Source organism: Botryllus schlosseri, chromosome 9 (assembly GCF_051294905.1).
Source record: "Botryllus schlosseri isolate E-star chromosome 9, Bs_hap1, whole genome shotgun sequence".
Lineage (NCBI taxonomy): Eukaryota > Metazoa > Chordata > Ascidiacea > Stolidobranchia > Styelidae > Botryllus > Botryllus schlosseri.
This window is the reverse complement of record NC_137244.1, coordinates 26,632,887-26,644,937: the sequence shown is the minus strand read 5'-3', so window position 1 is coordinate 26,644,937 and position 12,051 is coordinate 26,632,887. Positions and strand designations below refer to the sequence as shown.

Here is a 12,051-nt window from a genome sequence, read left to right as displayed (position 1 = left end):
AATGTAGCGTAACCTGATACAGTAGCCTACGATAAGTTATCGTGGGCCACACTGATACTATATCACGGGCGGTCTACTGACCTGTGACCATGCAATGTCGAGCTTTTAAACTGTATATTAACTCAATTCCAATCATCCGATTATGATGCACGAAACAGTATTTGGTTTATTATTTAACAAAAGATGTGTAAATATGGTAAAACAACGACGATCCACGCAGTAACAATCGACAATGAACTCCAGCGCCATATAGTCGCTTTTGCTTCGGTACAATTGCGCACGTCTGTTCCAGAATTGATTTTCTGCCCAGCTCAAGGTCTTTTGCTGGTGGCGTACTTATCAGAGATGAGCGGATTTGAAATTTCTATGTCCTAATCCAATCCAAATCCGAACCTTCAAATCCAAATCCTAATCCATACCTTTTTCATATTCAAGTCCATGTCCAATCCTAATCCGATTCCAACTGGAAATTCAGAAAAAAAAACTAATTTATGCAATGGAGGGATTCGAAAATTTTCTTTTACAACCAACGATTCACTTGAATTAGAATAACCTAGTAACCATAAGTACATTAATAACTGATTTGAATAAAGTTTGTCGCCATTCGCCACACGACATTTCAATCTCCCAGAAAATAGATAAATCCAATCCAAATCCTAATCCGTTCTGAAAAAAATGTCTAATCCAATCCAAATCCGACAAAATTTCACAAATCCTGTTTTTTCAAACCTAATCCTAATCCATGCTCATCTCTGGTACTTATATCTAGTGAAAATACCGTTCCAAGCCTTTACGCACTGCTTAGTACTGTATTTGAAGAATTACTGCACTATTTAAAAACCCTCTATGTCAGTGTTACACAGTCATACAGTGTATAGTATTTGACGAAATGTTTGGTACCGAAATACTGTACAAAACAGCTATTCTGATGGTGCGTTCAGTACCCATTAGGATACTGCAGCATAACGTAACTGCAATTCATTTGCTACGCAACAGTACACTAATTTTAATGAGTTGTCTACCTTTACGGGAGAGCATGAAAGGAGCAACCGAATTACCTTTCATTCGGACAACTCTTTGTCTCGGCTTCATTCGAAAAAAGTAGTGTGCGGAACCAAAGTGTCCGAATTAAGCGGCGTCGACTGTACATGGCAAAATTGCTACATTTCGCGAATGCCAACAGTGTCGTATCAAACAGCAAATAATCCGCTTTGCATGGTATGTTTACATTACGTCGACAGGCTCCATGATGACGTTCGAAAATGGCCTCGTGACAGCGATTAAATCATCATGCTATACGGCGTCGAAATTCACAAGATCAGGCGTCAATCACGTTTATGGAAAAATTGGCCTAAGGGTATCACGATTCGTTGAAAATGGGTTTCGCTCTATATTAGAGGCACCTGTATAAAAAACCGGGCATCATGGTGCATTGTTTACTCAAATATAGCTGTATAGTGAAGCATAGTTCATCCGTTGCGCCACTGTTATGTAGATTGTAGACTGCTGTGGTCCAGTTTTACATTTGACGCATGACTAATGACTATTCAAGTATTCTGTTTTCCACATATAGGTCAATCACCATCGATTAAGCCGAAACTATAACGGGACTGTTTCCCAGAGACATCTAGAACTCTAAACTATTAAACATTGAGGATGTGAGAGATGAATCGGGATAAGTTCCGCTTTTAGGGCATGCTCTGCCAGGGTCCCAACCCAATATTTGCGATGAAATATGCACAATTGCACATATCTGCCTCGAAACAATGTACTAATACACGCCTTGTTAATTAGTGCATAGTGGTTCTCAAAGGCCGGTTTGCCGAATATACGGTATTACAAGTTTATATCTCAACTATTCAAAAAGTTTGAACTCTAGTCCATTAATCATAGAAATGACACCCAAATTTTGAATTGATTTGAAATTGTTTTTTGCATGGTGTCGAAATATATAGAGTTCATGGTAAACTTTGGAGTTCTCTAAGTCAAAAGACTGCAAGTGTTGTTAAAATCTGTCAAACTAACCTAAAACACGTTTAAGGTCAGGTATGTGTGATAGCTAAGAAGTCATATTAAACGAAATTGGTTAAATTTAGACAGTGCAATTTAGCGTCATTTGGCAGAAACAGCAACGTCACATTTTTTCAAAAGAAACTGAACAATCAAAATCAAGTTAGTGGTTTCTAACGGGACTGCACCTTGCCGCATAACAAGTGTTAATATCAAGCATACAAAATTAAATGAAGTTTACAATATTTGCTGTTTAGTTGCATCCATTTGTCGTCATTTTTGGGTTAGCCTAATTTTGATTTTTGTAGGTTCACTGATCCGCAAAATTTGCCCAAAAAGGTTGAGAATCACAATAATCATGTGTTATTGCACGCAGCAGTGCTAATTATATCCACTGATGACCGATTCGTCACTTTAACGATCATTCTGGTGAATGTAAATCTCGGAACAATCGGATCTATGCCAATCGGCCATTTTATTACATTTGTTTTAGTATATCTAATCGTAAGCGGAAAGCGGAGAAAAAACCGAGCGCACTCAAGATAATGAAATTTCCATTCCTAACATTGAATTTCGCGCCACGATAATACATTATTTATGGTATAATACTGCGGTACCCATGCCCAACCATTCAGAGCAAAAGAGCGGCCTTTCACGCACTTTTACTTATGAACCCCACAAATAAATGCCAATATGTTGGTATGAAATTCGTATGGTTCCATTGCTCACGGTATACCGGTTAGTTGTAATATATCAAACCCAATTACCTATCAACCACTGAGCTCGATATGTTGTAAAACTAGTAAACCGGTATGTTCCTTATCGGTAATCATTCATATGCGTCCGCCTTGGTTAAGTTTTATTTTCCGATTTATCAGCGCACAGTGCCCTCTACAACGTTAAATGGATTGTTAGATTTTGTGTCGATTTAGCAAACATGAAGTCGTCTGGCTTGGTGGATTACGTTGTGTAACAGCCGTGCTCTAGAATCCCCCGTGACGGGTGACAGTTATAGCAGTGATTCGTCAAATTGTGTGGATTTTTATGTCTTTTGCACATTGTACCCTCCAAAGATTAGTACCGGTATGGGTTTCGGCCAGGCTAGGATTTGTAGCTTGAATCGGGAACAGGATATAGACTTTTGAATGTTAAATCATCTTCCCTCTCGTGGCTAAGCTATACAACACGTTTGCCGCGCGTTACTATCATCTAATAAAATCCCAGTATTTGAAAGTATTGGATCTACGCCGCCAGATAATACACTCACAGCGAAAAAAGTTTGTATTCACTTCACACCAGTAAACCCATCCGTGATATACGGCTGTGAATGTGACCCGTGGTACACGAAACAAGAACATTCCTCAGACTCACACCACGATATATATCAAACATACCAATTTAATCCAAATCATGCTGGTGCACAGAGGCGAAGGAATGTATGCAATGCACGTAATCACGTACGAAATAGTACGATATAATTTTCAGTTCAGTTCTGTTTCGCGTACCACCCGTTTGGGTGTGAAACACACACGCTTTTCCCGAACAATATTGAATACAGTTTTGTCTCAGTGCTGCCCAAATAGAGAACACAATTATGAAGTCTTATATTTCCACTGACGACTCGCTTTCTCCGTGTTAAGAAATGAATTTAAGTACAGGATGTACCGCGTTCGAATATTTATCACCCATTTCCTTATCTAAGCTCATTCCGGTATGCATAGTGTGGATGGCCGACACTTAACTTGCTCAGAGGGTGTTAAAACCAATTCCTGCGAGTCAGCCTGTGTGTATAGAATACAAAGAAATGGTTTTTAGCCTTTTGCGATTCACTGAACCCTTCGCGGCTAGTATGGTGTACTTCTTTAGGTAATCGAATCAACGCTCGACAACAATGAATGCGTTTCGTTGTGCTGTATTAGACAGAATTGGGACTAGTACATGTAACTGTTTCGCTTGCGATTATTTATAGAAGTCAGATTGCAAATAAATGAAATCCGAACTAGCGAAGAGTGTGATCCATGATCCATTTTTCGTTTTGGCGACTGTTTTTGCTTGCTTCTTATATATATATAGGACGTAGGCTACACGCTGGCATATTTCTATAATTATACATTTGAACTACACGTGAAATACATTTGGAAAAATGTTAAACCAGTAGATGATTTGTCATAAACTCTCGATTGCTTTGTTGAGAACGATTACTTGGCCTTTAGAGTGACTAAGAAATCAACTCAGCAAGGAACGGTGCGATGTGTACGGTTTTGTTCACAGTAAAACAATATTTGAAACGCAATCAAAGCTATAGATGAAAATTCGTATTTCATGCCGTATTTATTTATGTGCGCGACATATAATATTCTAAAGTTGTACTATATATTTGTTTTTGTATCGCTAAGAGTTGTCCATGCACGGCAGATTGGGCTGTGCGAAGCAGCAATTGCTTGACTTTCCACGCGCATCATCATGGATGTAATTCATAAACAGGTTATCTTGCTTCGTGACCAGATTTACAAAATCAAGCATAATATATAGGCTATTCCAAATGTTTCATAATGATTAACTCAAGTTCACTTCCTGTAAAACCAGAGTTCATTCTAATAATCATGCGAATGGTAAATGCCTGTACACCAACCTTGGCTCGTTTCACACAATGCAGGTCTGTTGTAGTATTTTCAGGAAAGCCAGAAATTAGTTAGGAATGAACATGAGAGCATACAAACATTTCACAAATAAGATTAAAATTAGATTACGGGCATTCGCTCTAGTTACTCCAATTAGACAACTCAAACTGACAGACAGTTGTCCAATTCTGCATTGCAGCATTGCAGTGGCCCGCCACCCACATGCCTGTTGATGACACGACTGCGTCTAACCGATACCTTATAAATATTCATTACGTCTTTGCATTCAAATATCTCCTCACGTAAAGTTGGTTTTTGTAATTGCTATATCCACAAGTCTTCCAAGACGCTGCCCGACGAATGCATTAGTCAACGGCGTGTTTCCGAGTACATAACTCTCATCACAATGACATTGATTCATGAAATATTTGTTTGATGGATGCAACGTGTAAGCTTGTAATCAAATAATCAAGATAGGTTCTGATGAAGCGTTCAATGTGGCTGTCTGTGGCCTACCTAGCTTGCGATGCGAGCAAATAAATGTTTCATGCCAGTTACGAACGACCTGTTATTATGTCGTTATCAAAACGATGAGACAGACTAGAAGGCCACAGTGATGGAAATCCGAAATTTGAGTCATTGACTTGAGTGCTATTAGGTCAGGGTCCAAACCAGTGATTTTTAGCCGGGGTTCGCCGAGCCAGTCTGAGTTCAGCTGAGGTCGAGACACACACCCGGCTCATATAGCAGAAGTCACACTGACTGATTTGGAGTAAATATCCATTATCATCTTCTAGTTTTGCATGAAAATCATGTTTTAATGGTTTTATTCTCTTAACACTGTTCCGCAGTTTATTTTGTGCACCAGTATTCTATACCGGTAGTAAAGTATTAGATGCGTGAAGGGGTAGCTTTACTCTATATCCGAAAATTTGGGGTTCGCCAAAGGCTTGCAGATTAGCGTAAGGGTTGGCCAGGTAAAGGCTAAGAAACACTGGTGTAAACGGTCGGTTATGAGGTAGTAGGCTATGCCTTGAAGTCCTGACATTTGCGAATAAAGACGACCTGACGTCGATTGCTTTTACCTCGCGTACAGCAGGCTCGCTGTCTCGTCGATCAAAAATTAATGTGCTTGGTGCACATAGCGTTTGATCTTGTTAGCTGCCGCATTAAAATTCGCGAGCAGAGCATAAATTTATGTCTCCAAGTGTTAAATATCAACAGTGTTGTCGATATTTACAGCCTTACAGTTATGGATTAATTACATAGAACACCATATTCCTTTTCGCGGCAGCCTCTCCAGTCCCATGCTATGGTGTCGTGAAGACCATAATGCCGTCCATCACGTTACCTGGCCTCGGATTACTCTTCATTTATATTTGGTGCAGTGGTGGAGGAGCGTTGGCAATGAGCGACAAGAGATGTCAGTCTTTGATATCAGGTGACGTGGGAAAAACTGTCTTGTACAGTTGTGTCGTATCGTTCTATGCAAGGCAATCTTGTGTTTCGGGTAAAATTCCCAAGTGTGAACAATAATCCTTCAACTCCCAGCCTTATCCACAGGGCTGTAATGCAGACTTGGACAACTAGATAATTCTAGTTGTCTAATTTCACTAAATTAGAGCGAAATGCCAGTAATCTAATTCTAATCTAATTTGGAAAAGCTGAGATTTTTCTAGTTGTCCAAGTATATGCTTGGATAACTAGATAATTCTAGTTTCTAATTTCACTAAATTAGAGCGAAATACCGGTAATCTAATTCTAATCTAATTTGGAAAAGCTGAAAATTTTCTAGTTGTCCAAGTCTGCTGTAATGACTCGAGTCATGACTCGACTCGAGTCCGACTCGAGTCACGCTTTTCAGATGACTCGACTTGACTCGAGTTATTTTCTCAAAATACAGAAATGACTCGACTCGACGCGAGTCAATTTGTGTATTGACTCGACTTGGACTCGAGTCATTGCGCATGACTCGAACCAAGTCATATGACTCGAGACTCAGACGGCCAAGACCCACGTTTCATTGTAATTTCGAGGAATAGTAAAGTAATCACACTATTGGGATTTCGTCTATTGGTACTGGTACTTGAAAATGCGTCCAGAAACTGCTAAAAATGACGAAAATTAGTATATTATAAATGCGAATCATTCGATATCACCTAACAGAGTTATAAAAAGTGGATTTAACAAGCCTTTAACTTGAAACTTGACAGTCAACACAATGACTTGGACTCGACTCGAGTCCCAATACCATGACTCGGACTCGGCCCTCTGCTCGTTGACTTGGACTCGGACTTGACTCGGTGGTGAATTGAAAGTGACTCGACTTGACTCGAGTCAAATCTATAAAACTGTGATTGACTTGTGACTCGGAGCCTTGTGACTAGGTTACAACCCTGCTTATCCTATGCTTGCTGACCGTGCCGATATGACTGCAGCGAATAACACTCCGGAAAGATGTGGATTAGGTTTCGTGTGATCAGGCTTCGAATCGAGTATCACTTATTATGCTGTCACAACGGTATGAATGACATGCACAAGTGCAAACTGAATGAAATGTTACGGAAGATAAAAGCGCAAACCAGATTTTCGATTAGAAGCAGGATTTCACATGCTCGACAGTCACTACCGACATGATTTCTTAATACCGTCAGTCGTTTGGAGAATTTCATTCTTTGAGATGTGTACTGGGATTTTTTACGGGCTGGACTGTTACTTGATATAATATTAGTCAATGGGTGAATATAAACAACATGCATTTGTTAATAATAGTGATTACTTGAATAGACTCTTGGAGGTACAAAACTTCAATATACAATTGAATTATGTACTGATATTGTAATAAACCTTAGTATTCTTGGCTCACACTCGCCAGGGGCGGCAATTAGTAGAGAATTCAATTCAATGGTCAGTTATATCTACTAGTTGCTGACGATCACCCCTGGCGACTGTCAGCCGAAAATATTCTGGTATATATTATTGAATACTGATTACATCTCTAATGCAACCGACGAAGTTGGTCGGATTAGTGAAATTTCCGTTATCACGAACATGCGCTTGGATAATTTGGTGTTGTATGATATCCAACGTAGTTTGTCGCGCAAGCGAACTCGAATAACTTATGGTACTGGCTGTTATGATGCAATTAACGATACAGTGTACGACTGTACAATATACAATTGTACATATATACGTACACTGTACTGTACATAAGTCAGCAGGGTCAGATAGGCCGCTAGGGACAGGGAGTGCCTTTACTAAAAGCGCATATCTAATCAAGCCTATCCGTACGTCAACACAATGGGACTCAAAATAACATTGATTGGTCGGTGCGTTGCCAAAATTACGACGTTTTAACGATGACACTCGTCAGGGGTAATCGTCAGCAAAGAATGGAAACCAACTTTGTATATGGTTGTTGATATACAATATTCTTTTCAATTCTCTGCTAGTTGCGGAAGATTACCCCTGATGAGTGCCAGCCGTAAATATTCGGGTTTGTTTCAATGTGAATATATTATTCAATTTTGCCTCATTACCATGACAATGGTCCCATATTTGCGATGTGTTATTGACATGACGTGGTTAACTGCTAGGTAATGAGTCTGTATAAAGTCTAGCTTATTGGGAATATATCACAAATCACATTCGTAAATACCGTGCGTGTGATTTGAAGGGATCGTCAGGTAAATTATTCCACGGAACTCTAGACTGCCTCACCGCTCCTTTGTCTCGCGATCCTTGCAATCAATGTCCGGACAATTATTGTCCGTGTCAGATCATTGCTATCAAACATAGCTATGACTGTAAAGCTGTTCAAACAAATGGTGTGAGGTAAATGCGTCTTATGCTAGCTGCCATATCTTTTGAATACCGGCTGAATATATCAGCATTGGTCGGGCGTTGACGTATTGCCGCTATTTTCCAGATTGCGAACCGCACGACACCACGCAACCGTTTCACTGCGGAGAAAACTTACTAAACTCAACGAATCCCTCTTCTGCAAAGTTCTTCAATAACCAAAAACTCATCCGCTTGCCAAAAGACCAGCGCTGCAACCAGTACTGCATCACAACGGAGCACAATAAAGCATCGCACTGCCGTTGGAGTTTCAACATTTCGTCTTTCAAGACGCAAAATACATTAACTCACGTTCTCGTAAGCTCTGGGCAAAAAGTAAAATTACCTGCCACCCCCAATTCTACTCTAATTACGATGGGTTACATTTCGCACATCTTACGGCTGCGTTTTCCGGAACTCGATTCCACCGTTATGATGTCAGATAGCAGCGTAGCTAATGTGATTATTTCGTTTAACGTTACGGACGATCGCGTAATCGACAGCTATGCCCAACATCGTTATCAAATAACGCATAAATCTGTCGAATTATCGTGTGTTCAAATGAATAACACAGTTTGGACTAATGATGGATGCACAAAACTCAGCCAGTCCAACGATTTAATAGTTTCGTGCCAATGCGACGTGAACGGCGTATCTGTGATTGGGATTCAGACACGATTTCAAACGTTGTCAGGGTCAGTCGACTCAATGCCCACGTATTTCGCACTGACTGTAATATCCACGCTGTTTTTATTCGTGACCTTGTTAATCTTGATAAGATATCGCAGGGTTTACAAAGACCCAAACAAGCGATACGTCGCCCAAGTCAACTTGACTGTATCTCTTTTTTTACGTCATTCCTTTCTTCTAACCGGTTTTGGAATCGCTCTTTTTAACCCTTTATCTCGCCACGCATGCGCAGCCATCGCGACTTTCCATATTTATTTTTTAGTTACCACAGAGCTCTGGGTATTAGTGGAAGGCTTGATATTGTATCGCCGCGTGTGCAAGTCTGCTCTTTCCGCTAGCCGTAGGCTCGCTTTCTGTATTACTGTCGCTGTCTGGATGTTACCTTTGTTTTTTATCGGCGTTATATCTGCTGTAGAAATTCACCGAGACCGCTTTATCAAATGCGCGGAGTCGTACAGCCTGATCAAAACTAGGATAGAGTCCGTTTTATCGAACACGGACGACTTGTACCGGGAGGTGTCACGGTATCGCAAATACGAGTATTGTTGGAGTACGTCAGAATTGGTGACAAACGCTATTTTCGCCACTGTATCGCTGTCTTTATTCGTTAACATCGTCGTGCTGGTGTGGGTGGGAGTGGTGGTCTGGAAAATACGGTCTGCTGATGTAGAAAATACGCCTGAAGCGCTTAGGAGAGAAAGTCGCTCTCATTCCAAAACTGTACTAACGTTTAGGGCTATCGTAGTCCTCACTACAGTTCTTAACATCCCTTGGTTGATATCTACACTCGTGAATTTAATCGGGGGAATCGTTCAGGATAAAACCTTGGTGCCTTCGTATGTTCATTTTGCATTCGTTTTCCTCCAAGGACCGTGTTTGTTTTACGTTTATTGCGTGCAAAAGCACGAATTAAGGTTGACGATCCGACGCAAGCTGGCATCTCATAGCGTGAAATACACCATCGGCAACAGAAGGACGTCACCAAATTACGTCGCTTCGAACACGGTGTAGTCTGCCTTTCTGTCATTCGTGATTTATTGACATTTTACAAGCAGTTGTCTGAAAGTATCTCCACATATAGACCAATTAATTGCAAATACACGCCCTTCCGCTGCGTAAGCGTAACTTGAAATAATAGGGTAATATGCACTTTGATCTCGGCTGACTATTTCATCGACCGGTTGTAGGCTACGTACGATGCATTCGTCACTCGCCTTGTCAATATATTTACTTCTAATGCTTTCTTCTTTCCTACGATAATGATATATCAAGAGGGATGGTGTGAACCTCTGAAAGGTTCAGGTTCGTGTGAACGCGAACCTTTTTGAAAGGTTCTGTGTGAACGCGAACGTGAACCTCGTGACGTCACGTGACGTCATATTGCTAATTCCAACCCTGCATTTCAGTGAAGTGATATATATTTAATTTATTTATATACACGATACCTATAGCGACGACTCGGGCCACATAACGCCACAATGCTGACGCGCATACTGACTTTTTAAATGTCGCCAAATGTAGCAGCTGGAGCAATCAAATGATATAATAATCCCATAAAATCAATATCTTTCGTCGCTTTGCCAACAATTTCGACGAGGACTTGCCAAGGAATATAAGCTTACGCCTTAACGGTCTGGGCCAGACCAAACAATGTATTCGGCGTCTGAGTGTTGCTACGTTGATATTGATCAGAGTGTAAACGGGTTTTACCCCATTAACCTACAGCAGTAGCCAGCACCCGAATCGCCCGGATATGTTTTTATGATACAATAAACATATGAAATCTAGATGGACCCGGTACGCTTGCTAGTTTGTTTTTTTTACATCAGACGACGATATCAATTTCATTGATTGGTTGAATAGGCATATTCGCTGGCTACTTACCTGTAGCGTATTTCGCTCTTGATATTGTGTGATTGCGGGTCAAGCTTACAGCAGAGCGTCACTAAATATTCACAAACAGAAAGCTGGATATTTCGAGCAAACATTTGTAACAAAGCAGGTAAAATTTTTGAGATTGTCATACATGCTCGTTTAGTGTTGATTTTTTATGTTGCCAGCGCCATGCATAGAGTGGCCCGCAATCGAAATGCATTAAACTTCATCCAAAATGTTATAATGACGTTAAAATTGTAATATATAAAAAAGGTTCACAGTGCAGAACCTACCAAGGTTCGTTTGTGAACGTGAACCTCTGAATTTCCGAGGTTCACACACAGAACGCGAACGTGAACCTCACGTTCACACCATCCCTAAATCAACCTCGTCAACGATGATAACCTTTCCTCAATGTCATTCAAGTTCATTGCTGTATTTAATAAACGCGATTTCTATATTGTTTCGCTTTCGTTAAATTATGTTCAAACTAAGAGTTAAAGTTGGAACTAGTCTCGCAAGTTAAGACTGCAGTACAGGTACAATAGAATCTGCTACGTTTTCCCCTTACATGGTCCACGGAGGCGGAGCTTATCTTTCCACGTTGAGGGTTAGAACGCGACCGATTACTGGTTCGCCGATAACATCGAGTCGATATCACACTTTGAAAGAAATTTCGGTATTGGTAATTTTCGTGACTTCACAACATAGGGGACTCCAGAGAACCATAATCTGCGACTAGAATGGAAATATTGATACATTTCTTATAGCTTGCAGGTGTCCAGACGCGGCCTTTCTAGTTTATTTGATGTCCATATAGTCTAAGCATAACAATCGAAGTACAGCTGTTAAAATTAATGCTCTGAGATTTTGGAAATACGCTCTAAGCTAGATTAGGGTTACCATATTTTGGAAATCGTAAAAGAGGACACTTTCAAGATTTTCAGACTTACTTTCCGGCTCAGCTCACGAAATAGCCGCCTGGGCGTTACTTCGGTGCTGATTACTGTATCTC

At 40.5% G+C, this 12,051-nt stretch overlaps 1 protein-coding gene across 1 annotated transcript; it reads left to right on the top strand.

The window, feature by feature from the left end:
* Positions 1-5,840: 5,840 nt before the first annotated feature.
* Positions 5,841-10,320, top strand: LOC145446163 (adhesion G-protein coupled receptor D1-like). Its single transcript, XM_080324399.1, has 2 exons — positions 5,841-6,072; positions 8,560-10,320. Exons 1-2 carry the CDS (start codon positions 5,964-5,966, stop codon positions 10,170-10,172), a joined length of 1,722 nt encoding a protein of 573 aa, XP_080180525.1. The 5' UTR covers positions 5,841-5,963; the 3' UTR covers positions 10,173-10,320.
* The last annotated feature ends 1,731 nt before the right edge of the window (positions 10,321-12,051 follow it).

Bases quoted from the DNA above. Each gene is read 5' to 3' on its own strand.
- LOC145446163 (XM_080324399.1), top strand. From the start codon at position 5,964: ATGCCGTCCATCACGTTACCTGGCCTCGGATTACTCTTCATTTATATT. The intron at 6,073-8,559 runs GTGACGTGGGAA...GCTATTTTCCAG, and splicing joins ATGTCAGTCTTTGATATCAG to ATTGCGAACCGCACGACACC.